The sequence below is a fragment of the Ornithorhynchus anatinus genome, chromosome 13 (assembly GCF_004115215.2).
Source record: "Ornithorhynchus anatinus isolate Pmale09 chromosome 13, mOrnAna1.pri.v4, whole genome shotgun sequence".
Classification (NCBI taxonomy): Eukaryota; Metazoa; Chordata; class Mammalia; order Monotremata; family Ornithorhynchidae; genus Ornithorhynchus; species Ornithorhynchus anatinus.
Window position 1 is genome coordinate 37,182,326 of NC_041740.1, and position 27,348 is coordinate 37,209,673.

General features: G+C 48.6%; 1 protein-coding gene across 5 annotated transcripts; it reads left to right on the plus strand.

Moving 5' to 3' along the window:
* The first annotated feature begins 6,331 nt into the window (after positions 1-6,331).
* On the plus strand, positions 6,332-23,997 carry LOC100085983 (aldo-keto reductase family 1 member C3-like). 5 transcript variants are annotated; one of them, XM_039913956.1, is made up of 10 exons: positions 6,332-6,525; positions 7,549-7,706; positions 9,897-10,064; positions 11,280-11,396; positions 13,284-13,361; positions 14,777-14,899; positions 15,900-16,009; positions 16,609-16,774; positions 18,442-18,524; positions 23,835-23,997. In XM_039913956.1, exons 2-10 carry the CDS (start codon positions 7,620-7,622, stop codon positions 23,962-23,964), a joined length of 1,062 nt encoding a protein of 353 aa, XP_039769890.1. In that variant the 5' UTR covers positions 6,332-6,525; positions 7,549-7,619; the 3' UTR covers positions 23,965-23,997. The 5 variants fall into 5 exon arrangements, with proteins under 5 accessions (XP_039769890.1, XP_039769892.1, XP_039769889.1 ...); XM_039913955.1 differs by lacking the exon at positions 6,332-6,525 and having other exon boundaries at positions 7,175-7,706; XM_029077769.2 differs by lacking the exons at positions 6,332-6,525; positions 23,835-23,997 and adding an exon at positions 20,421-20,696 and having other exon boundaries at positions 7,179-7,706.
* Positions 23,998-27,348: the final 3,351 nt, after the last annotated feature.

Consider the following 27,348-nt stretch of genomic DNA (forward strand, 5'->3'; position numbering starts at 1 on the left):
TGGCCTAAGCAAGGGATGCACAGTATTCTCTTAACCTCGGTGCACACTGTACTGATTGAGCGCCTGCTGTGTGCAGAGCACTGTACTAAGCTCTTAGGAGAGTAGAATTCAGCAGAATGAGTAGGTACATTCCCTGTCCACAGTGAGTTTAAAGTCTGGGGGGGGACAGACATTAATTGAAGTAAATAAATAAATAACGAATATACATGAGTGATGTGAGGCTGAGGGTGGGGTGAATACCAAGTGCCCGAAGCCCACCACACCCTCTGCTTCTCCCCCTCCCCTCAGCACTGTCCTCATCTGTAGATATCATTTATTACCCTATTTATTCTGTTAATGAGATGTACATCCCCTTGATTCTATTTATCGTGATAATGGTGTCTTGTTTTTGTTTTGTTCTGTTTTGCTTTGCTGTCTGTCTCCCCCGATTAGACTTTGAGCCCATCACTGGGCAGGGATTGTCTCTATCTGTTGCCAAATTGTACATTCCAAGCGCTTAGTACAGTGCTCTGCACATAGTAAGCGCTCTATAAATACTATTGAATGAATGAATGCAGCTTCTCGAAGGAGAAGCCGACTGAGGATTCAGGAGCAGGTAGTCTGGTCTTTCTGGTCATTTAATCAAAGTTATTGATAATCCAGAGGATTTAGAACTCTGCACCGGGCAGCTGGGTGGGATGGCAGAAGAAAAAAAAAGAATTCTTCCCTTGGATTGTTTAGCAGGGAGATAGGACAAGCCTAAATATGCGAGGTAGTAAACGCCCAGAACCTAAAGCTACATAACAGGTCAAATTTGAAAGCCACAACCCTCAGTGAATAATAATAATAATAATTATGGTATTTATTAAGCATTTACTATGTGCCAAGCACTGTTCTAAGTGCTGAGGTAGATACAAGGTAATCAGGTTGCCCCACGAGGGGCTCACAGTCTTAATCACCTTTTACAGACGAGGTAATTGAGGTACAGAGAAGTTAAGCCGCTTGCCCAAAGTCACACAGCAGACAAGTGGCGGAGCCAGGGTTAGAACCCACGTCCTCTGACTCCCAAGCCCTTGCTCTTTCCACTAAGCCACGTTGTTTCTCTAACAGTGACTGAATAGTGTCAGGTAAATGGTAGTGGAGGTTGGTCTGCAAACACGAAATATAGGGATGCGGTCAAACAGATGGCAAGACTGCTTCATACCTGGGCTGCAGGATGAGTCAAGAAAGGAGAAGCATGGGGGTGGCCAGGGATTACATTGCCCTTTTCTAGAGTGAGGTTGGATTCTGTGATTCCCTGGAAGTATCTCACAGCTCCAGTAGCATCTGAATCAGCAGCAGCTGCTGCAGAACCAAATTCCTTCTGTGCTTTCCCCTTTTTTCTTTTTTAATGGTATTTATTAAACATTTACTGTGTGCCAGGTGCTGTTCTAAGCCCTGGAGTAGATAGATACAAGGTCCTGCAAGGGGCTCACAGTCTTAATCCCCATTTTACAGATGAGGTAACTGAAGCTAAGAGAATTTAATTGATTCATTCAATTATATTTATTGAGTGCTTACTGTGTGCAGAGCACTGTATTAAGTGCTTGAAAAGTATAACTCAGCAACAAATAGAGACGGTCCCTGCCCAACAATGGGCTCACAGTCTAGAAGCGGGGAGACAGACATCAAAACAAGTAAATAGGCATCAATAGCATCAGTATGAATAAATGGAATTATAGATATAGGCACATCATTAATAAAATAAATAGAATAATAAATATGTACATATATACACAAGTGCTGCCCAAGGTCACACAGCAGATGAGTGGCTGCCAGGATTAGAATCCAGATCCTTCTGACTCCTAGGCCTGTGCTCTTTCCACTAGGCCATGCTACTTTTTCCGGCAGGTGGAGTGTTTCTCAAGATTCAGTGACTTGGCTTCAGGCCTCACAACCCAAACTGGACAAGCTACAGGTATCCCCCCTCCCCCCAGGGGCTCATTACCCAGACCCCTTTATTTCTCTTATTTGCTCTCCACAAATTCCTCCAGCATAAAGTGGGCCAGGACAGAGAGATAAAGGTGAACTCAAAGAGGCATTTTGCTCCCGAAGAGTCACTCTGCTCAAAAGGGAGGGGGACGGAAGCATTTGATTAACAGAACTCACCAACCTCAATCACGTTTTCTAAATATCTGAGCCCTTCCCAGCCCCTTAAGACTCGAGATAATGAAGAGTTGCAGGGACATTTGGTGGCGGGAATCCAGGAGGATGGGCCTCCTAGCACCCTGGGTTTCTGGAATAGCCCCTAGACACACTGGAAGTGTGGGAAGATCCTGCTGCCATTTGGATAGAGAGGAAAGAGTGGACTTTAGAGAAACAACTGGTTTTGGTGACAGATAGAATAAGTGGGTTGAATGAGAGAACTGAGTCAAGGATAATGCCAAGGTTATGGACTTATGATATGGGGAGGATAGTGGTGTCATCTACAACGATGGAAAGTCGGAGAGGACAGGGTTTGGGTGGGAATATGAGGAGTTCATTAGAGGCGGTTCATAATAATGTTAATAATGTTGGTATTTGTTAAGCGCTTACTATGTGCCGAGCACTGTTCTAAGCGCTGGGGTAGACACAGGGGAATCAGGTTGTCCCACGTGGGGCTCACAGTCTTAATCCCCATTTTACAGATGAGGTAACTGAGGCACCGAGAAGTTAAGTGACTTGCCCAAAGTCACACAGCTGACAAGTGGTAGAGCCGGGGTTCGAACCCATGACCTCTGACTCCAAAGCCCGTGCTCTTTCCAGTGAGCCACGCTGCTTCTCGTGCTTCATCAAAGTCGAGATGACCTGAAGGCAGGAGGAAATGCCAGACTGCAGAGGAGGGAGCTAGGGACTGGAGAGGTAGATTTGGGCATCCTCTCCATAGAGATGGTAGTTGAAGCTGTGGGAGTGAATGAGTTTTCCGAGGGAGTGGATGTAGATGGAGAATAGAAGGGGACCCAGAAGTGAGCCCTGAGGGACTCCCACAGTTAGAGGGTGAGAGGCAGAGGAGGAACTTGCGAAAGAGATTCAGAAAGAGAAGCCAGAGAAATAAGAGGAGACCAAGAAGAGGATAGTGTCATTGGAGGTCATTGGTAACCTTAGAGATGGCTGTTTCCATAATAATAATCATTTTGGTATTTGTTAAGCGCTTACTATGTGCCAAACGCTGTTCTAAGCGCTGGATGGATACAAGGTAATTAGGTTGTCCCACGAAGGGCTCACAGTCTTAATCCCCATTTTCCAGATGAGGTAACTGAGGCACAGAGAAGTTAAGTGACTTGCCCAAAGTCACACAGCTGATAAGTGGCAGAGCAAGGGATTAGAACCCACGAGCTCTGACTCCCAAGCCAGTGCTCTTTCCACTGAGCCTCGCTGCTTCTCTATGGAGTGGAAGAGGAAGAGGGTGAAGCCAAATTGAAGGGGATCAAGGAGAGAATCAGAGGGGAGGAAGTGGAGGCAGCAGCTATAGACAACTCACTCAGAGAGTTTGGAGAGGAATGGTAGGAGGGAAATGGGGTGATAAATAGAGGGAGATGTGGCATTTAGAGAAGCTTTTTTTTAGGATAGGCAATTCATAAGCATGTTTGAAAACAGTGATGAAGGAGCTACTGTAGGGTAAAGGTGCAACATGATGGGTTTGGAGGAGCAGGTGAAGGGGATAGTTTTTGAGAGGAGATGGTAGATTTCCTCTTGAAATATTGCTGGGAAAGATGGAGAGTTGAAGAGGGAGGGAGGAGAGGAGCAGGGGAGATTTTAGAAAGATCATGCCTGGTGGTCTCAGTCTTATCGGTAAAGCGTGGGGCAAGGTCACTAAGGACAAGAGATGAGTGGGCGGGGGGTGGGGATTTGAGCAGGGATTTAAAAGTCCAAACCAACTGGTACAGGCAATGGGCATGGAGTCAGTAAGGATGCCAAGTGGCAGCTTTAACAGCTAATGTTTCTGAGTTACATCTACTCCCACCAGAGCAGGGAGAGATTGATTCTGAGCGAAACAAACTGTAGAAAACATTTCTGTCCAGCTATGGAAATATTGTGTTAGTAGGGAGGCTCCATTTATAAGACTGGTATCTGAGACGTAGAACTATGGAATTTGGTCCGCAAATGCCACTCAGACCTATGAGATTTGGAATGGTAATGGGGGCTCAGAAGCTTCTTGGGAACAAGAACTGGGCATTCTCTTTCCAAATGCTGATGGTCTGAGTTATGGGCAGGGAATAGGTCTGCTAATTCTGTTGTACTGTGCTCTCCCAAGTGCTTAGAGCAGTGCTCTCCACATAGTGATTAATCGATTGAGCCCTTTATTGAAGGAGAGGACCGGAGGAATTTTGTGCCTAGTAAAAAGAGCACCACCTGTCTCTCCCAAACCCTCCGTGGGTAGTTCCAACCTTTGCCCCCTTGCCCAACTTGTGACCCCTCTGGGAATTGGTGGGAGAAGGATATAGGAGGAGGTGGCCAGTTCAATGCACCAGCCTCCACCCCAGCCATGTGCTCCTTTCCCACATTCATTCAAACATATTTACTGAGCATTTACGGTGTGCAGAGCAGTGTTCTAAGTGCTTGGGAGAGTACAGTACAACAGTAAACAGACACATTTCCTGCCCACAGTGAGCTTACAGTCTACAGCGGGGGAGGTAGACATCAATATATATAAATGAATTCCAGATCTGTAAGTGCTGTGCGGCTGGGAGCAAGGAAGAAAGAGAACAAGTCAGGGTGATGCAGACAGGAGTGGGAGAAGAGGAAATGGGGGAGTTTAGCCTGGGAAGGCCTCTTGGAGGAGATGTGCCTTCAGTAAGACTTTGAAGGCAGGGAGAGTGTTTGTCTGTCAGATTTGAGGAGGGAGGATGTTCCAGACCAGAGGCAGGACGTTATCAAAGTAATGGCCGTTTAGGTGGAAAGGAAGGGGCAGATACCGGAAGTGTTGAGGAGAAAAATGGACAGGATTTAGTAGCATACAGTAGCAGAGTTAAGGAAGAGCAAAGATACAAAGGTAATGCCATAGCTGTGGGATTTTGAGACAGCAGGGTTGGCTGTGTTGCCAACTTTTATGGGAAAGTTAGGTGAACAAGAGGTACTTGGAAAGGAGATGAGTTCAGTTTCCGACATATTAATCTTGAGGTGCTGGTGGGACGTCCGTGAGATGTCTTGCAGCCAGAAGAATTGTGAAATGTGGTGGGAGAGATTGGGAGCTATCTGCACAGATGTTATTGATGAAACCACACAAGCTTCCTGAAGGAGTGACTATGAAAAAAGACAAATAGAGAAGCCAGAAAGGAGCCTTAAACAGAAAGAGCAGCTGAATAGATAAGGAAACAGATGTTTTCACCCACTCTGACCCAGAATACATCCAAACTAAAGTACAGAAAGGCTCTGACTGGTCCCCTTGGCTTCCCCCACCACATCTATTCAAAATTCCCAAATTTTCCAGACCATCTCCATCAGGAAGAGGGTCGACAAAGTAGCCCCGTAACCATGTAGGTGATCACCTTCAACCTTGAAAATATCCTGCCCTCTAAAGTGACATAACTAGAATCACTTGATGGAACAAAACTACCAGGGAAACTTCCTATCTACTTCCCGCTGGAGTGTTGAGACCCATTAATCAATCAGTAGTATTGACTGAGTAGCTACTGGGTGTAGAACTTAGCATTCACAGTTGTACTAAGAGCGCACTTAGTACTATGGATACTAAACACTTAAAAGAGTTAGAAGACATGATACCTGCCCTCAAAGTGCTGACAATCTAACAGGGGAGATAGACACTAAAATAAACCAAATTACAGATTTTGGTATTTGTTATGTGCTTAATATGTGCCAGGAATTGTGTTAAGCACGAGGGTAGATACAAGGTAATCGGGTTGGATGTAATCCCTGCCCTGCTCAGGGCTCAGAATCTTCATCCCCATTTTACAGAATAGGTAACTGAGGCACAGAGAAGTGAAGTAGCTTGCCCAAGGCCACACAGAAGACAAGTGGTAGAGCTGGGATTAGAACCCATGACTTTCTGACTCCCGGGTCAGTGCTCTATCCACTACTATCATTATTATTTTCAGCATTAAAAGAAGCAGAGAAGTACTTAGAGCCTCAAAACAAGAATTGTCAACATTTTTGGCCCAAATGCTGAGTCAGAGCCCCAGTGCTTATGGCAACATGCTAAGACCCATGACTTTGTTACAGTAATAGTTTGGAAGAGTGCCCTATGTTCTTAACTACATAAACGTTTCCATAGACAGATCCACCCAGGAGTAGTCGACCAATGAGGAATCTAGGGGAAGGAGGAGAAGGAGGAGAGGGAAGAAAGGGAGAAGCAGGGGTAGAATGAAAGGACTAATGTGGGGGTGGCGGTGGGCAGAGGGAGAGGAGGAAGAAAGGGAACATCTTGTCCAGGAACTACCCGCCTACACAAATGCTGGCACTCCTTCCTCTCCTGAAGCAGTGGGCAGTGAACTGCAGCAGTTTTTTGTAACTTTGAAACCAGAAAATCTACTGGCTGGCAATTCCGAGCACCTCTTGGGAGTGGAGAGTGTGAGTTGAAGCTTGTTATATTTTGGGGGGTGAAGAAACCCTTCACATATATGCCTAACTTCCATCTGGAATCCCAACCCTTGGCTTCAAAGCTCTTCATCACCTTGCCCCCTCCTACCTCACCTCCCTTCTCTCCTTCTATGGACCAACCCGCACACTCCGCTCCTCTGGTGCCGCTAATCGCCTCCTCGTTCTCGCCTGTCCCGCCGTCGACCCCTGGCCCACGTCCTACCCCTGGCCTGGAATGCCCTCCCTCTTCAGATCCGCCAAACTAACACACTTCCTCCCTTCAAAGCCCTACTGAAAGCTCACCTCCTCCAGGAGGCCTTCCCAGACCTAGCCCCCTTTCCTCTCTCCTCTCCTGCTCCTCCTCTCCTCCCCATTGCCCTGACTCCCTCCCACTGCTCTACCTCCCACCCTGACCCATAGCACTTGTGTATATAGATACATATTTATTATCCTATTTATTTTATTAATGATGTGTATATATCTATAATTCTATTTATTTGTAATGACCCTTTGGTGCCTGTCTACTTGTTTTGTTTTGTTGTCTGTCTCCCCCCTTCTAGACTGTGAGCCCGTTGTTGGGAAGGGATTGTCTGTCTGTTGCCGAATTGTCCTTTCCAAGAGCTTAGTACAGTGCTCTGCACACAGTGAGCACTCAGTAAACACAATTGAATGGATGAATGAATGAATGAACCCATTCCTGTCACAATAAAAATGCTTTGGAACCAGATTTCATCTGATCCACTCCCTCAGGGACAAATGGGCATACTCGGTCCCACGGTGGAGTGCACTGGGTCTCGGCTGTTCCCATTGGGTCAATCAATCCGCCAACCTTTGGTAAGCTTGCAGTGGAAGCACTACGTAGGGTGACAGCAGGGTCGGAAGAGTTCTTTGTTTGTGTTTTGCCTCCCTCCTAAGGCAGCTGTGGCTCAGCTCCTCCCTCTCTGCCACACCCAAAACCACACCCGCACCCACACACAGGGCAGCCTGGCTGCGGCTTTCTCATCCTCATTTCAGCCCGGAGCCTCAGAGGGTGCTTGTGAGGTGGACCATTCGCTCTAGGGTGGACCATTATCCGGCCGTGAACCATGGATATGGACCGAAACTACTGTGTGAAACTGAATGATGGGAACCGAATCCCCGTCCTAGGCTTTGGGACCTATGCCTCCAGTCCGGTAAGTGAGCCCACCTGGGCCTGACGTGCTCGCAGTCTGTTGGGGGCCGGGGAGGTTTACTGCTGCCTTCCAGGCCTCATGAGGCGGGATCCGGATCAGATTTTCCCATGATTCAAGGAGACATAAGCCCGGTGTTCTTTCCCTATCTGTAATTTATTTTAATGTCCAACATCCCCAGTAGAATGCAAGCTCTCTGTGGGCAGGGATCGTGCCTACCAATTCTTTGTTTTGTATCTTCCCAACCACTTTAGTACACTGCTCTGCACACAGTAAGCGCATCAGAGAGAAGCAGCGTGGGCTAGCGGTTAGAGCATGAGCCCGGGACTCAGAAGAACTGGGTTCTAATCCCGGCTCTGCTGTCTGTCTGCCGGGTGACCTTGGGCAAGCCTCTTAACTTCTCGATGTCTCAGTTACCTCATCTGTATATTGGTGATTAAGCCTGTGAGCCCTAAGAGGGCCACAGACTGTGTCCAACCTGATTAGCTTGTGTCTACCTCAGTGCTTAGTACCGTGACCGGCACAGGGTAAGCACTTAACAAATTCCGTTTAAAAGACTAAATATCATTATTTGATTGATTGGAATGCCCTCCCTCCTCACATCCGCCAAACTAACACACTTCCTCCCTTCAAAGCCCCACTGAAAGCGCACCTCCTCCTGAGTGAATGTGAGTGGGGGACTGAAGGGCCAGTGTGGCTTAACATTCTTTCCGCAAGAGACATCTGCTAGCAGGAAGCAGAAGCAACAAGCACTAGGAGGAGGAGGAGCGTGTTTTTATCGAGCTGTGTGAAATGCACCGTGCGAAGGTACAGGTCTGACCCTTGTGGGGTCTTAGCTGATCTCATATCTGGCTCTAATCTTTCTTTTTCATTTTTCTGATAATCTTATATCTATGCCATTGCTTAGCATAGTGTTAAGCCCATGCCAAGAGGTAACAAATCCCATTACAGTATTTTTAAAAGGGTTGAGGAGCCCTTCAGGAAAGATGGTATAAACTGCTTGTCAGAAATACTGTATTATTTCTTCCCCGGGGAAAATGTTCTGGATAATCGTGGGCTCAGGGCCCTCACATGTAATTTAAGATTTTAATTCTTCCGAGATTGAGTCTGTGTCCGCCGCATGATAGAGGGAAGAGGAGGCAGAACTTAATTTATTAAGTATTTTAGATCTGGGTGTCTATATCAGTGTCTATACTGGAGCTTATCCCAAAGTCACTTTCAAAATAGTAAAACCATATCACTGTTATTTTACCCTCTTGAGTCTGCCATGCGTGAATCAGCTACCAGCCGAAGGGGTTCACTTTCAGGTTTCTACTTTTGTGTTGCCTCAGTGAGATGCAACTAGGTCCTTCACGTACTTAGCAAAGCCGTTAACTATTTACAGATAAATCTGCCTCTTCTTCTTACACTCTGTCCTCTGCCTGTGACCCACTTGCCAGTCTCAGCCACATTCCTCCCTGCTACTATGTTACCATCTTCCTCAGTGGGGCCCTTGTGGCCTCAGCCAAAGTCATAGTCTTTTGTGGGAACCTACCAGCCATCTTTGAGAGGTGGAATGGGCTAGTTGAACAAACCCGGGCCTGGGAGTCAGGGGGCCTTAAGTTCTAGTCCTGTCTCTGCCACTTGCCTATTGTGTAACCTTGACTGTTAGCTCGCTATGGGAAGGGAACAGGTCTACCAACTCTGTTATAATGTACACTCCCAAATGCTTAGTAAAGGACTCTGTACCTAATAAGCACTTAATAAATCTGATTGCCCTAGGGCAAGTCACATAGTAAGGCCTTACAACTATCACAATTATTATCTTTTGGGTAGAAGAATGTGGGAGAATCCAGATATCACAGGGCGCTTGGTCAACTGCAGTAAATACAATCTGCCCATCTGGCCTGGGCCTGCCCTCGCTGCGGCTCGTGGCCACGATTCCAGTTTGCCAGACCTTGGTCCTCCAGATGGGACGGTGCCATGTGAGTGGCTGAAGGCTCAGTAAACCCTTTGCTGCTCCGTAGCAAAAGCCACCATGGTTTAGAGCAGCTATCTGAAAGCCTCGTGCTCCTGGATGGCCTTGTTGACTGTCTGGGTGATTGAGTTTTTGCAGGTCCCATAGCTACAACCAAAGGAAGGATTGGTAGCCCTGAGACTATTCTCTAGGGCACAGTTTTCTTGCTGGTTCACGCCCTCCCTTTTAATTGGCAGGATGAAAAAATGAAATCTGAGGAGATTACAAAAGTGGCTATTGAGGCGGGTTTCCGCCATTTTGATGGCGCCCTTGTGTACAGGAACGAAAGGGCAGTGGGACAGGCCTTCCGAGCTAAGATGGCAGATGGCACCGTCAAGAGGGAGGACATATTTTACACCGGGAAGGTAAGTGGCTTTATCCCAGTCTTCCCCACGTCCAAAGTAACTAGAATAGTTTGGCCTTGGTGCGTGAGTGTGCTACGTAGGTTGGCTAGAACATTACCGGTGGATTAGGGAACGTTGGTGTAGCAACACAAGCTTGTTCAAATACAGAGGGACACGGTGTCGGTGTCAGCTCTGTGTGTATGCTCCGGTTCGGACACGGGAAAGCATTCAGAGCATTGACATTAATGTGGGGTTTCACACAGAATGTGTCCTTTCTGATCTCCCAACCTCCTGTCTCTCCCCACTTCAGTCTATACTTCACTCTGCTACCCAGATCATCTTTCTACAGAAATGCTCTGGGCATGTCACTCCCCTCTTCAAAAACCTCCAGTGGTTGCCTATCAACCTTCGCATGAAGCAAAAACTCCTCACTTTTGGCTTCAAAGCTGTCCATCACCTTGCCCCCTTCTACCTCACCTCCCTTCTCTCCTTCTTCAGCCCAGCCTGCACACTCCACTCTGGTGCCGTTAACCTCCTCACTGTGCCTCGTTCTCTCCTGTCCCACCGTCGACCCCTGGCCCACGTCCTACCTCTGGCCTGGAATGTCCTCCCTCCTCACATCCACCAAACTAGCTCTCTTCCCCCCTTCAAAGCCCTTCTGAGAGCTCACTTCCTCCAGGATGTCTTCCCAGACTGAGCCCCCCTTTTCCTCTGCTCCTCCTCTCCTCCCCATCGCCCCTACTCCCTCCCTCTGCTCTACCCCTTCCCTGCCCCACAGTACTTGTATATATTTGTACATATTTATTATTCTATTTATTTTATTAATGATGTGTCTACATCTATAATTCTTTTTATCTATTTTGATGCTATTGATGCCTGTCTACTTGTTACGTTTAGTTGTCTGTCTCCCCGTTCTAAACTGTGAGCCCATTGTTGTGTAGGGATTGTCTCTGTCTGTTGCCGAATTGTACTTTCCAAGCATTTAGTACAGTGCTCTGTACGTGGTAAGTGCTCATTAAATACAATTGAATGAATGAATGAATGGGGTTCTTCCAGAATTCAGCCCCCGCTTAGCAGAGAAACTGGGAGTGTTAATTCACTGACCGTGGAGGTTACCGCATGCCTTGTGAAATAGAGACAATCCTAACAAACCATCGAGAGAACGGTCCTGGAAGAACGGTTATCTCTGACAACGGTTATCTCTGACCTTGGCTTTGGTCCTTCAAATCGCTCCAGCTGTGGTCCACTTATCACCGCCCGGAGTTGGTTCGGAAAGGTCTGGAGCAATCGCTGAAGGACCTGCAGCTGGATTATCTCGATCTTTTCATCATCCACAATCCCTACTCTCTTAAGGTAAAATTGAAGTCAACCCACTGGGGTCTCCCCTTGGACCTCACCATCAATAATAATAATAATAATAATGTTTTGGGGTATTTGTTAAACCGTGTGGCCTAGTGGATAGAGTCCGGGCCTGGGAGTCAGAAGGACCTGGGTTCTTATCCCAGTTCCACCACTGGTCTGTTGTGTGAACTTGGGCAAATCACATAACTTCTCTGTGCCTCAGTTAACTCATCTGTAAAATGGGGATTAAGACTTTGAGTCCCATGTGGGAAATGGACTGTGTCCAACCTTGCATCTTATTCAGCACTTATTACAGTGACTGGCACATAGTAAGTGCCTAACAGAGACCATAAAGAAGAGTAAACAAGATGTTTATTGACAGCCTACTTCCCTAAACTCCTGGGAAAGACATGCCCACATGTCCATAGTATAATGGGGGAGACAAGAGTAAATAATAGGTTATACAGTTAGTCAAATTGTTCAGGGTCCCAGAAATACCCACACCCTCACAGTCTCAAATCACCACCCATGTTCCAGGCAAGAAAAAGGCAGGACCTTGATTGTCAGCACTCTCTTCACCTCTCCAGGAGATGAGAAGTTTCACCCACCACAAACCGCTTCAAGGCCAGCTTATTATCTGGTTGAAAAACTTTCAAACAGAATTTATTGAGCCCACCTCTTGGTCCAGGAGAGAGAGCACTGCTCTGGGAATCAGGAGACCGGGATTCTGGTCCCGGTTCTGCCCAGACCAGACCAGCGTGGGTGAAGATGGCATACATGCTTTACAATGCATTGCACCCCTGCCCACCCACTGGATCATGGCCCTCTGCACCCCAGTAGATACACGATAGACCAGGAGGGGAGAGCGTGAGCAGGAGCTAGTGCAAAATCATCCATTCTTCCACATAGGATCTTGGCCCTCAAGGGTCAGAACTGAGGCTCATCTAGAGTTCATCATCATCATCACCATCAGTATTTATTGAGCACCTTCTGGGTGAAGAGCTCTTGGGAGAGGAAAATCGAGGTAGAAGACATGATCCCTGCTCTCAGGGAGTTTATTAATTCAGCTACAATAATTATTATAATAATTATGGTATTGGTTAAGCACTTGCTATGTGCCAAGCACTGTTCTAAGCACTGGGGTAGATACAGGGTATTCAGGTTGTCCCACGTGAAGCTCAGTCTTAAACCCCGTTTTACAGATGAGGTAACTGAGACCCAGAGAAGTGAAGTGACTGGCCCAAGATCACACAGAAGACAAGTGGCAGAGCCGGGATTAGAACCCACGTCCTCTGACTCCCAAGCCAGGACTCTTTCCACTAAGTCACACTGCTATACCACATGCATCCACTGCCCTCACATAATCCGATTCACTAGCCAGCTCCCATTAAGGGGATTGATCCTAGAATTCATTGATCCATCAATCGATAGTATTTATTTTTTAAATTATTTTTAATGCTATTTGTTAAGTGCTTTCTATGTGCCAGGCACTGTTCTAAGCACTAGGGTAGATACAGGATAATCAGGTTGGACACAATCCATTCTTGAGCAGATCCTCTGTGTCGAGTATGGTACTAAGCACTTGGGAATTTGGGAAAGTACAATAGACATAATATCGCTTCCTAGGATTTATACGGTCGAGTGGTGAGACAGACACATGATAATCTACTGATGGAAGAAGAGAAAGAAAAATTAACCCATAGAAGACTAACTGCTTTACTAGCATGGTGTGCAAGTCGACATGGCCAGAAATGCTAGGTTGGGGGTTAGTGGAAGTGCAGAGCTGGGGAGGTAGCAGTGATATGGGGGGAAATCAGGGGGCAGAGTACTTCCTGGGTAACATCTCAACATAGTGGGGCTCCTTAATGGTATATTGGTTGTCCTTTTTCTCCCTTCAAGCCCAGAGAGGAGTTTCTACCAATGGATGGGAACAAGAAACTAATCCCAGATCACGTAGACCTTCGAACTACGTGGGAGGTGGGTGAGACCCGGGATCCCAGAGCCAGGAGTCCCGGGACCTCGATGAGGTTTGAGGGAAGACTGGGGGCTCAGGTTCTCCAACACCAAATGGCTGTCCGGCTGCCGACATGCCCCGCACACTGCACTGCCTGGCTGGGGGACCCTGACCCTCGACGCCAGACCGGTCCTCATCTCCTGCTTCCCAACCAGCCACGTGTCCCCAGCTCCCTGGCTCTGAGTCACTGACCTCACCTTTCTTCCCCAACTCGACTCCCTGAGAGAGCTTCCCCGCCCAACCCTGCTCTATGATTCCCCTCTCATATCCGACAGACAATGACTCTCCCCTCATCAGAGCCTTAATGAAGTCACATCTCCTTCAAGAGGTCTTCCCTGACTAAGCCCTCCTTTCCTCTTCTCCCGCTCCCTTCTGCGTACTGGACACCTACTGTATACAGAGTCCTGCACTACACATTTAATGGGTGCAGAGCCCTCTACTCATTCAGCCGTGTATCTTGAGCGCTTACTGTGTACACAGCACGGAACTAACCACTCTGCTAGGTGTCTGCTGGGTGGCAAAGTACTGTTCTGGGCACCTACAGTGTGGAGAGCCCTGTATGGAGTGTTTACTGGTTGCCTTCTATAGGCAGGGCTTCCCCTGGATGCAGAAGCACTTACTGCGTCTTTTCTGTGTGCCAAGCACTGTACTGAATACTTGGGCAGCCGCAATAGAAGATAAAGACAAGGATAGGTGGTGTCGGGGCCGGGGTGGTGGGGGGAGATTATTCAGTAAGACTTCCCGGAAGAGATGTGATTTTAGGAGTTCTTTAACTGAAGTGTTAAAGAGCCCAGAGTAGCACACTCAGATTGGCCCTGTAGCTATCTTCAGTGACTTGGCAAATGAATTTTAGGCTAGGGCAATACAATCTAGGCCTCTAGCAAGCAAGCTTATTACACTTGCCCTTCAGCTCCACTTTTGGTCCAGTTGAAAGCGTATTGCTCGGGGAATTGGGCGAACTGGGTCCTGGTACCGGTTCTGTCCAGGGCCAGCTAACATGACTGAAGATAGCACACACACTTCTCAAGGTGGAGGCACCCCTGCCCACCTATTCGCTCGTTGCACTCCAGGCCCCAGCGGAAATATGACAGACAGGGGCCAGAGAGGGCGAGTGGGGCCACTTCCGCTTCTAGCACTATCGTCAATTCCCCCCACGCGGGTTCTCGGCCCCGACATCTCAGAACCGAGGCTCGACCGTCGTTGCTGACGGGACTCTCGTCACAGGCCCCACATACACCAAACCCACCTCACTCACATTGCCAAGACAATAGAAGGCTACTGGTCTTCTCTAGATTGCCAGAGGAGGCATTGAGATGGACTCTCCAGCTCCCACAGCTTTGGGCGTGCAAAGACTAATGGACCGTATCCTCTCCCACAGGCCCTGGAGGCATGCAAAGACGCCGGCTTGGTCAGGTCCATCGGCGTCTCCAACTTCAGCCGCAAACTCCTGGAGACGATCTTGACCAAGCCAGGACTTAAGTACAAACCCGTCTGCAATCAGGTAGGAGGGGGCCGATGACCAGAGGACTTCACCCCCTCTACCTTTCCTCACAGCCACTCTGCCGGGATTAGATGCTTCTAAAATGTTTTTGTTCAGGTCGGGGAGGTCGGTTTGCAAAGTGGCCAGTTGAAGCTCCTTCGAGATCACCACCACAACTCACGGGATGGTCATTCCGTATGGTCACTTTTGGCAGTAAATGAGTTTGCAATGGAGAACTCTCGCGTACAGTTCGCAACGTGTTGCACTCCTGCTCGCAGACTCACTTGTGGCCCTCCGTTCTCCCGCGGAAACACAGCTGACATGGATGAGGGCTTGTGAGTGGTGCTGTGCCAGCTGTCAACTTTGTAACCCATTCCTCCATTCATGTTCTCGGTTCCAAAGTCCTGGTGGCTGGTGCGAAGCTTGTCTGTTATGTTGTGGTAGACTCCGTCACGTGGCCAGTGGCCCCGGGGCATCTCAGCTTGCTGCTTTTGATTCCTGAATCAATTCCTGAGAGTCCCATAAAGTAGCCCTGATGGCCACTTGCGGCCCCCTGCCCGCACTAGCCCTGCAACGCTCAGCCCAGATAAATTTCTCCCTGCATTCTCTCTTCCAGTAGGCTGGCCTTGCCCTGGGAACCAGGTACTGTAGTAGTGAAATTCTCCTTCTTATTATTGTGGTAGCTGAGTTTCCATTTCACCTCTCCCAGTGAATGGCACCCCCCACCCTGTAACTCTAATCAGAATCCTAAGTCTGATCCTCCTCGTGACTCAGTGGCAGAGTCTGTTGCCAGGAGACTGAGCTCCCAATCTTTACAAACCTGTTCCACCCCAGAAGAAAGCCATTCAAATTTCTCTCCCATCAGAAGCCTTAAGCATCAGATTAAACCTCTGATCCTACGATCTCGTATCCACCCCAACGCTGGCACAGAGGAAACGTCTAATAAAACCATAACTAACTCAGCTTTGCCTGCCCATCGCTCTTGGCTTGATCTGAAATCTCCGTGTTTGGGATCCCGCAGGTGGAGTGTCACCCTTATCTCAACCAGAGCAAACTGCTGGAGTTCTGCAAGGCCAACGACATCGTCTTGGTGGCATATAGTGCACTGGGATCGCAGAGAAATAAGCTCTGGTAAGGAAGGGAATGGGATCCCAAACCCTCTCCCGTGACTTCTGCATAAGCAAAAGGAGCAGCCAAACCCATAGTCAAGGCGGAGTCTGCTACGGATCAGGCATGCTATGGATAACCTCCCGCCCCGGCCCCCAGCTGACCACCAAGAAGCAAGACCTGGGCCTCATTTACTTATAAGGCCCAAGGTTGTTCAGATGAACAGATTCCCAGACAAGGTCAGCATCTTGCAGGATACTGTTGACTGCGAGTTAGCAGCCTGTAGTCCCAGGTTCCAGATCCATTTCTTCTCCCTTAAAACTAAAACACAAATGCTCTCTCTTCTGACCCTCCATTCCCCTCGAGCTCCCCTTCTGACTTTACAATTCCAGGGATTGCCTCTGTCTAAGGTATTTGAACTGAAGCAACGCATTTACAGAGTCAGTGAATCTAAGAGTGAGTTCAGCCTCACATTAGTGGGTCTTTTACTTCCACACGTCCTAGGAGTGAGATTTGGGCTCTTCATCATTGGAAAGCCACTTTGGGCTCCTGTTTTGTGCACATCCTTGATCAGGCTCAAGCTTTTCCCTGTCTGAGGTTCCATCTGCCGTGTTCCCCTGCAGGATATGTCAGAACACCCCAGTGCTGCTGGAGGACCCGGTCCTGGGCGCCATCGCCAAGAAACACAACCGCACCCCGGCCCTGGTCGCCCTGCGCTACCAGCTGCAGCGTGGCGTTGTGGTCCTGGCCAAGAGCTTCAATGAGAAGCGGATCAAAGAGAACATGCAGGTACCAGAGGGTTACACTAGCGGCGGAAGCTGGAAGCAGTGTGGCAAAGTGGCTAGAGCAAGGGCCTGGGAGTCAGAAGGACCTGGGTTCCAATCTCTGCTTTGCCACTTGTCTGCTGTGTGTCGTTGGGCAAATCACTTATCTGGGCTTCAGTTACCTCATCTGTAAAATGAGGATTAAGACTGGGAGTCCCTTGTGGGACAGGGATTGGGTCCGATCTGTTTAGCTTGTATCTGTCCTTGAGCTTATTACAGTACTTGACACATAATAAGCACTTAACAAATACCATTAGTACTTACCCAGGGCCATAGGTCAGGGCTGCCATGGGCTTTGATTCCCTTATTTCAAATGGCCCCAAGAAACCACCTCACCAACTATTGCTTCTGCCTCATTTCTTAAGAAAAGAGCTTCTAGTTTCATGGTTCTGCAGCCCTATTCCTAGAGAAGCTCCAAGGTCAGATTTATGTGTTAAACTAGTGGTAATGGTATTTATTCAGAATTTACTAAGGGCCAAAGGACTGTGCTAAGTGGTGGAACAGATATAAGATAATCAGATGAGGCATAGTCCCTGCGTGTCATAGGGCTCACAATTTGCTAATTTATCAAGTTCATCGTGAATAGTAAAGCATGAAAATCTATTTGTGAGCTAAACAGGTTGGGCACAGTCCATGTTCCTACCCCGCATGAGGCTCACAGTCTTAAAACCCATTTTACAGATGAGGTAAATGAGGCACAGAGAAATGAAGTGACTTACCCGAGATCACACAGCGGACAAGGGACGGAGCTGAGATTAGAACCCATGTCCTTCTGACTCCCAGACCGACGTTCTCTCCATTATGCCGCCTTGTTTCTCAACTTCTGCCTTTACTTCTGTTTGCTACTTCCTCCTCGGACCTAAACATAAGCTGCCTTATCCACAATTAGCTGTCAGAAATTGAAGGACTTTCTCTATGGAGCGGCCTCTGATCTCCAATTCGGGATCCTCACGGGTCTTCTTCTAGTCGTGACATTGGTTAAACGCTTTTTCTGGGCCAAGCACTACGTTAAGCCCTGGGGCAAATAAAATGCAGTTAGATCAGACCTCTTTAGAGAGACCCCAGGAGCCAGGGCTGAAGTGCCTGACCGAAGGGCTAGTTCTCTGACCCCACATATCACCATCCCTGTGACCGTGTCATGAAAGAACTCACAGAGACTGCCTGTTGTTGGTTTTATCTGGTCAGGATCAGCCAGGGAAAAGGAGGGCAGATCCCAAGGCTCTTGAGGTATCTGTGGCCTTTTTGAAGCCAAAACACAGCTCCTGTACGATACCAACTCGGCATCACTCCAGCCACCTGCTGATGAGTGAACCCACCCTTCCGGGTTCCTCCCCTTACCCCTCCCCAACCTCCCCACCTGGTGTACCCCTATCCACCCCTGCTCCTGCCCCACTCCTACCCACAAATGAACTGGAGTTTTGGCACCAGACAGGTTGGGACCTATGGCGGGGGCAGCCGGGACCTGGGAAGATAACGGGCAGCGGAGAACAGGAAAGAGATACCACAAATTCCTCCTGAAAAGAGCCAAACAGATCTCCCCGCTACTCTGTCTGCTCCCACCAGGCTTCCGCTCAGCCCTGCCCTCCCGCCCATCTGAGATAAAGCCTCTTGCTTCTCCCTTCCCTCTGGCAGGTGTTTGATTTCCAGCTGGACCCCGAGGACATGGAAACCCTTGACCGCCTCAACAGGAACTTGTGTTACCTAAATGAAGACTTGTGAGTCTCTTCTGAGTCACTTGGAGGCTTTTTTATGTTTTGCGGGGATGGCAGAGGGGTGGGTGTCTGGTGAATACTTGGTGGGGGTTCAGACCCTGCTGGAGAATAGGGCTCAGCTGGCGGTCATGGGTTCTAATCCTGGCTCCACCACTTGTCTGCTGTGTGACCTCGGGCAAGTCACTTCACTTCTCTGGGCCTCAGTTACCTCATCTGTAAAATGGGGATTGAGACTGTGAGCCCCTCGTGGAACAGGGACTGTGTCCAACCCGATTTGCAGGTATCCACCCTTGCCCTTAGTACAGTGCCTGGTACATAGTAAGCACTTGATAAATATCATCATTATTATTATTATGTGTGCAGCCCAGCCTTCCAAGCACTGATATATTTTGGCTGATGAGATCTGGGCAACATGCAATACCTCTTACGATGGAGGCAGAACTCACATTCCAGAGAGGGAGCACCGAGCCCTACGCTCCACCACACACACGCCCCACAACAGCTGATTCCACAGTGACCCTGGCCACTGGAGCCTTTTCCGGTCCTCCCCCAGTTCTCCACAGCTTTTTAAATCCATCCCTGCTGGTGGTACTAGTATGACTTGTGTCGCTTCGGTCGGGGCCCACCCGGTACTCTGCCTACCCTAATTCAGTGCTGCTTCTCTCGGATAAGACGGGCATAATATGTTCACTCTCAGTAAGTGCTAAAGGATTGTGTCCTGCTAAATTTTCTGGGTCTCTGTATGATCTGCTTTAGTTCTGGTGCCACGGGATTGGGGATCAGCTGTGGCTAGGGCAGAATCCTCAGAATGGGCTGAAAATCATTTCAGATCGTCAGTCCGTCCCTTCCTTTTCTGCACACAGTAAATACTCAGTAAATACCAGTGATTGATTGATTTCATTCAGTCGTATTTATTGAGCACTTACAGTGTGCAGTACACTGTACTAAGCGCTTGGGAGAGAACGATACAAGAACAAATGGACACATTCCCTGCCCTACTTACAGGCTGTCACCTCACCTCCCTGCAGGTGTTTTTTTTCAGACTGTTCCCATGGTATTCCGCTTATCTTCCTGATCCTACCCATTAATGCTGCAGAAGGGGAAAGTTCCTCGAACATCCTTATCCTGACACCTCAAACAGTAGAAACTAAGCCCTGCTGTGAAACCAGTTTGTGCTGCCACAGAATCGAACCCAGGTGGTCCAGGTGGATTCAGGCAGCCTCCTCCTGCTGCTGTCACCCCCCGAGGTGTGAGAGTGAAAGGGAGGGAGGAGGCTAAGTGTGCGATCAAATATTCTTTTTGTTCTGGTTTCACTCCCACTGAGCTTCGGGGGTGCTGAAACCAAAGCCAAGAAATAAGCCTAAATGTGAATTGTCACCTGGTGGCCCCTGAGCTGAAATCACTTGAAGCCTGATCCCTACAAGACAAGGTGGGGTCGTCTTGCTAATCTACACCTCAAATCCAATTACTTTCATGATACCCGCTCCTAGACCACGACCAGAGCCACTTGTTGGCCATTTAAAAAGGCAAGACCTCCTTTAAATGTCATCTCAGAGTGTGCAGGTCATGCCTGGGTTGGACCCTGAAAATCCAGGCCCCGCCAAAGTCGCACCTGCTTGGTCTCAGAACTCTGCTTATGCACCAAGCTGGAACGTGGAATTTCAGGGGAGTGAGTGACATCGCACCCCCCCATCCTCCATTCCCCCCGACACACACACCGAGGGCCCTACCGGTACCGTTAGATTGGGAGGCTCCATGCTGACCAGGGAGGCCCCAATGCAGACGTCCAGAGAGACGGAGGACCAGGCCAGGGCAGGCCGCCAGAGGGCTGAGTGCGGGGATTCGGGATCTGCTGGAAGCAAAGGACCCTTCGGACTCGCCATCTCGGTTCTCTTTCAGGTTCAAGCATCATCCCGTGTTTACGTCAGCTAAAGAATTTTAACAGGATTCCTCAGCTCTGCCTGCTCAGAATTCATTCCTGGTGTCTTGTTCCCAGGGCCAGAGGGTGGCCCTGATGGGTCCACCCACCCTCCTCCTCCTATTCCTCCTCAGAAGTCTGTCTAGACATGGGACTAAGGTGATAATCCTGGCATGGACCTTGGAGACATTTCAGGGAAATCACAGATGACCAAACATCAGCCTGGAAGGGAAATAAAGTTCAATTAACACTCAAAAGGCAAAGACTTCGGGGTTTCCTCTCTCCACACTCCTTCACAAGTTCTGGGGTTCTCAACACACCTACAGGGCAACAATTAGTCAACTGAAGGTAGCACTTGGGGTCAATGTGTCCTACCTTCCCACTGTGGCACAGAAAGAAGCATTGTGGCCCAGTAGATAAAGCACGGTCCTGGGAGTCAGAAGGACCTAGGTTCTAAACCCAGCTCGGCCATTTCTCTCCTGTGTCATCCTGGGCAAGTCACTTCCCTTCTCTCTGCCTCAGTTACCTCATCTGTAAAATGGGGATTAAGTCTGTGAGCCCCATGTGGGTCAAGGACTGTTTCCAACCTGATTAGCTTGAATCTACCCCAGTACTTAATACAGTGTCTGACACATAGTAAAAACTTAAGAAATACCATAAAAAAAAAGATTAATCAGTAGGGCTACCTCCGTTGGGGGTTGATTGCCCCTAACCCTGCTAAGAGTGGGGTGGGGGAAGGAAGTAGATGAGGATTCTCCACTCAAATATGGAACTGTCGTGTGCCCCTTGACGCCCCTTTCTGACTAACCTTTCCCCAGAGGTCTGGAGGGGAAAGATCCTTCCGGGAACAGGGAGACTGGCGGTCCGTTGGTGCCAGTTTTCCTCCAGAGCATCTGGGCAGTGGAAGTCAAGGAAGCAGGGCTAGGGGCTGCTAGGGGCCCTTCCCGAGGGGTAGGCAGCAAGGGGTGAGAAGAGTGGGTCTGGGGGACTATGGGGAAGGTGGGAGGAGGTCCCTGGGACAAGAAGGAGATGGTATGAGGCAACCATCTCCATCTTGCCCCAGGGACCTCCTCCCACCTTTTCCAACCCCTCAGCCAGATGCTAGTTGGGCCAAGTCATGGCCAGAGACCCCAGAGACGCCAAGGGACTTACTGACTGCTCCAGTCTGGGGGAAGGGTCCATCAGTCCCTCTCTGGGGCTTGAGTTGGCACTCCAAGGCCCGCTTCCTGCCAGATGTAGAGTCAAGGATGGTTTACAGCGAGGCTGATTATTTACTATCTTATCTCCCAGCTTCTCTTGTTGATGCTTCCAAGGTTCACTCTCAGCAAACTTAACTGAACTTTCAGGCCATAAATTTCTGTTTCCAATCATTCCTACGGTGATCATTCTAAAATCACTATACTCTTCATCCTTGGAGGAGCAGCACAGAGTAGTTGGGACTTTATTAAATGCCCAAATAACTGGTCTTTTTCCTTCTAGTTATCTGTTAGTGTCAAGCACCGAAATGTCATACTTCTGCAGTTCCTGTCTCTCAAGGAGCTAATAATAATACTGACAGAAATAGTAATAATAATAATGGCAGTATTTGTTAAGCGCTTACTATGTGCAAAGCACTGTTCTAAGTGCTGGGGATACAAGGTGATCAGGTTGTCCCATATGGGGCTCACAGTCTTCATCCCCATTTTACAGATGAGGGAACTGAGGCCCAGAGAAGTGAAGTGACTTGCCCAAAGTCACACAGCTGGCAAGCGGCGGAGTGGGGATTAGAACCCATGACCTCTGACTCCCAAGTCCAGTCTCTTTCCACTGAGTCACGCTGCTTCTCTAGTTGTCAAGCACTTACTATGTGCCAAGCACTGTTCTAAATGCCAGGGTAGATACAAGTTAATCAGTTTGGACACAGTCCCTGTCCTACATGGGGCCCACATTCTAAATAGAAAGGAGTAGGATTTAATCCCCATTTTACAGACACAGTCACTGAGGCACAGAGAAATCAAGTGATTTGCTCAAGGTCACTCAGCAGGCATGTGGAGGCGCTGAGATTAGAATCCAGGGCCTCTAACCCCCAAGCCCATGCTTTTTCCACTAGGTCACAGTGCTTCTCAATTAGATCATTCAACCACACCATACCCTTAGGGGAGATACTGTTAACGCTACTCATGCCAACTATTTCTGCCACAGCTACTACTAATAATAATGATGGCATTTGTTAAGTGCTTACTAGGTCCTAAGCACTGTTCTAAGCGGTAAGGGGGGTTCTGGGAAATGAGGTTGTCCCCCGTGGAGGTCACAGTCTTAATCCCCATTTTACAGATGAGGTAACTAAGGCCTGGAGAAGTTAAGTGATTTGCCCAAGGTCACCCAGCTAAGCGGCGGAGGTGGGATTAGAACCCATGACCTCTGACTCCCAAGCCCGGGCTCTGGCCACTGAGCCACGCTGCTTCTCTAATACTACTACTGATCCAACCTACCCTCTGTACTTTGTTCTCATCCCTTTTACCTCCGACCTCTTGTTCCCTCCTGCCTGAAATTCCTCCCTTCCTTCACACACAGGTCTCCCATCTTCAAAGCCCTTCTGAAATCACATCTCCTCCAGGAGGTCTTCCCTGACTACTCTCAACTCCCAGCCCTATATCCCACCCCCAAATGCCACTTCCTCGAGTTCCTTGAAGGTGAGGATCATGTCTAATGAATCGATTGTACTCTCCCAAGTGCGTAATACAGTGTCCTGCCCACAGTAAGTCTCAACTGATTAATCCCAGTTTACAGATGGGAAAATCAGCTCCTGAGGGGAGTTGAACTTGCTCAGAGTCATAAAGCAAGTGACAAAGCCAGGTACCCTCCCTCCTTTGCTGGGGATCTGCACTTTAGGCAGAGCGGGCACTTCTCTCCCTCGATCTTTCTGTCAGGCAATTGAATTTTAAGCACTCCTCCTCCTCCTCCTCCTCCTCAGCTCCCATCACCAATTTCTGTGGCTCGAAAGTGGCGCCCACGTTCACGGGGATCCAAGAGGGGAAAGCAGCAGGCTTGGAGCAAGAGAAGGGGTCTGGAGTCCCTCTCCTTTCTCCCTCCCCAACACAAGGAAAAACATTCCAGTTTCTGGGGAGTCCTTATGACCCGGTTATGGGATGCTATGTGACCGCATCACATCCATAACAGACATATACCTGTTGCTTCCAGGTTCCCAGAGGAATGACCCACATTCTTATTTCCTAGCCAATTTTCTCTCCCTGTCATTCTGTCTGCATGTCTCTCCATGCCCCTTCTGTGTTTTCAACCCCCATTTACACCAACGTGCCTGGAACTGCGTGTTCTTCCAGGAGAGAAGAATGAAAGCCTTGGGCTGCACCTGTGGAAAACTTGCTTTGTCACGATCTGTTTTCTTTCCCCCGCAGTCACAGGGCATTTCGGCAGGTCATGACCGGAGCTACGGCAATTGTTCCTGGGCCATGGCCGTGCCTTCCGCAGCGGCTGGATGGCTTCTTGGACCGAATCCATCACCCATATGGTGCTGTACTCTTCTAAGTCCTTAGTACAGTGCTCTGCACCTAGTAAGCGCTCAAAAAATACCATTGGTGATGATGATGTCAGGAAAGAGCTCAATAAATACCATTGATGGTGCCGAATCCACCTTTTCTGGGCTCCTCCCATCCTGAGAGTGTAAACCCTTTGTAGGGAAGGAATGTGTCCCTTTCTTATTCTGCACTTCCCGAGCACATACTGGATGGAGACAGTCCTTGTCTCACATGGAGCTCACAGTCTTAATCCCCATTTTCAGATAAGGCAACAGAGGCACAGAGAAGTAAAATGACTTGCCCAAGGTCACACAGCAGACAAGCAGCGGAGCCAGGATTAGAACCTAGCTCCTTCTGACTCCCGGCCCGTGCTCTCTCCATTAGTTCACGTTGCTGCTTCACTCACCACCTCCATCGCCTCAGAATCACGGAAGTGAACAGCAGAGGAGGCAAGGGAAAGAGAAGGGTTTTACACGCAGTTCCACGCACTTCGGCGGGGGTTGAAAACACAGGAGAGGCATGGAGAGACACGCAGACAGAATAACAGGGAGATAAATTCTGCTAGGAAATAAGAATGTGGGTCACTCCTCTGGGGACCTGGAAGCAACAGAGGTATGTCTGTTATGGAAGTGATGCAGGTCACACAACATACATAGATAGATAATTATTTATTTTTATTTATTTATATATATATATATATATGGCTTGGAAAGAGGAAGTGGAGGAAGCTAGCTAAACCAACCAGCCCCCCTGCCTTTCTAACAGGCTCAGCTCAGGAAGTCAGTTCTTGGGGTTTTTCGGTTTATAAATTCATTATGGTATTTATTAAGCAAGGACCTACTAACTATGTGCCAAGAACTGGAGTAGATACAAGATAATCAGCCACGGAAGTGACTCGCAGTAACAGATTACTAAATGAATTCCAGCCCTCTCCTTGCCCCTCCCCGGGGACCCAGCAAACTCTCCCTGGTTATTCTGGAGTTTGACTGCTCCCTGCAGGGCATCATCATTTTCCAAATTTCATTATCCATGTCTTGGGCTTCTCTCACATCCAGCCTGGGAGTCAGAAGGTCATGGATTCTAACGTGGGCTCTGCCACTTTCCTGCTGTGTGACCTTGGGCAAGTCACTTTATTTCTCCGTGCCTCAGTCAGCTCATCTGTAAAATGGGGATTGAGGCTGTGAGTCCCACGCGGGACAGAGACTGTGTCCAACCCAATTTGCTTGTGTCTATCCCAGCGCTTAGTACGGTGCCTTGCACATAGTAAGCACCTAACAAAGACCATTATTATTTTTAGTATTATCTCAGCTGCAAGAGAACCCCCAGACCTGCAGGGAGAGAATCAGCCCCTGGGTGGGAGGGGCAAGTTGCAGCCCATTTTTCTGCTCATTTTTCTCTTAATGATTGGGTGACTGCAGGTTTCTGCTTGTGTTCATTCATTCAATTGTATTTACTGAGCGCTCATGTGAACGACGGCCTTAGCTCCTCGCTCTCTTCTCCCCCACCCAGACAGTTCTCACAGTTAACCCAGCTGGCCGCCCTAAACGGTCCTTCCAGCTGGCTCCTGGCAGCAGGACTTGAGGCAGGTTTCTCCGCCTTGCTCCAGCCTCCAGGATCCATTTCTTCCCATCACCAGCTCCCCTAACAGAAACCACGACGGGGCCATGCAAAAGTACCCTGGCTGTGTGCTCCTATTATTTTCTTGCAGACAAAAAACCGTGGAGAGCCAGAGTCCAGACCTGCCAAATCGGCCTCTCTGATCCCAGTTGATCTGCCCAAGGCTTGGCAGAAGCAGCGTGGCTTAGTGGCAAGAGCCCGGGCTTGGGAGTCACAGGTCGTGGGTTCTAATTCCGACTCTGCCACGTCATCTGTGTGACTTTGGGCAAGTCACTTCACTTCTCTGTGCCTCAGTTACCTCATCTGTAAAATGGGAATTGATAATAATAATAAGAATAAAGATGGTATTAAAGTGCTTACCAAGTGGCAAGCTCTGTTCTAAGCACGGGGTGGGGAGGGGCGCAAAGGGGAGAGAACAAGGCAATCAGGTTGTCCCAAGTGGGGTTTACAGTCTTAATCCCCATTTTATAGATGAGGGAACTGAGGCACAGAGAAGTTAAGTGACTTGCCCAAAGTCACACAGCTGACAAGTGGTGAAGCTGGGATTAGAACCCATGACCTCTGACTCCCAAGACTGTGCTCTTTCCACTGAGCCAGCCCCACGTGGGACAACCTGATTACCTTGTATCTACCCCAGCGCTTAGAACAGTGCTTGGCACATAGTAAGTGCTTAACAAATACCATCATTATTATTACTATAACATCACCACCATTATTATTATTATTGGTGGGGTGCGGGACTTGGAGGTTGTTTCATTTCCTTCTGCCGCGGTTGGGGTGCATAATTCACAGGAAGGGTTGGAGAGCGCTCAGTACATTCAAAGAGCAGATGGACTAATCGATCCTAGAGTGGCTCGAGCCAAGGCCTGATGGAAAACCTGGCGGGGGAGAGATCAGGTGGAAAGACCTCGGGACTGGTAATCAAACCACCTGGGTGCTGCTAGCCTCAATAAGGCCTTGCCACGTCACTCAGCTTCTCCTTACCTCGGTTTCCTCTTCTGTCTCTTGGGAACCCAAGTGTGGAACAGAGACTGTGAGCGGCCTGATCATCCTATACCTACCCCAGCACTTAACACCAGGTAAAAGTGTAATTAATTAATCCCCTAACTGAAAAAGGGTTTTGCAACTTTTAAGGGGAAGTTCAGTTTGGGATCCAGACTTCCAACTTCCTTAATGAAAGTGTTTTTATGTTGTTGTTTTTTTTAATGGTATTTGTTAAGCAGGCACTTAACAAGATAGAAACAAGCTGATTGTGTTGGACTCAGGTTATGTTCCATGAGGGGCTCACATTTACAGATGAGGTAACGCGGGCATAGAGAAGCCCAAGGTCAAACAGTAGACAAGTGGCCGAGGTTCACTTGAAGTAGCTCTGGTTTTCAGTCGGCACCACTTCCTAGTTTCCTCCACCTTCTTTCCTCCCTCCCTCTCCATCACTATTAACTGGCTCCTGTGCTGTTGACCAAGTCGGGGGGACCCTGTTTAATTCTCATCCGGGTGCTTTTTCCCAGTGCTAAATATACTCCTTTGCATAGAGTAGGCACTTTATTCATATTAATATGTCTCCACCTCTGGACTGTAAGCTTGTTATGGGCAGGGAACGTGTCTGCTAATTCTGTTGTATTATACTCTCCCAAGCACTTAATGAATAATTATGGTATTTGTTAAGCACTTACTATGTGCCAAGCACTGTTCTAAGCGCTGGGGTAGATACAAGGTTACTAGGTTGTCCCACGAGGGGCTCACAGTCGTAATCCCCATTTTACAGATGAGGTAACTG

Excerpts from the sequence above, each read along its gene's own strand:
- LOC100085983 (XM_039913956.1), top strand. The coding sequence starts at position 7,620 with ATGGATATGGACCGAAACTACTGTGTGAAACTGAATGATGGGAACCGA. Across the intron at positions 10,065-11,279 it reads ACATATTTTACACCGGGAAG|CTGTGGTCCACTTATCACCG; the intron begins GTAAGTGGCTTT and ends AAATCGCTCCAG. Across the intron at positions 14,900-15,899 it reads ACAAACCCGTCTGCAATCAG|GTGGAGTGTCACCCTTATCT; the intron begins GTAGGAGGGGGC and ends GGGATCCCGCAG.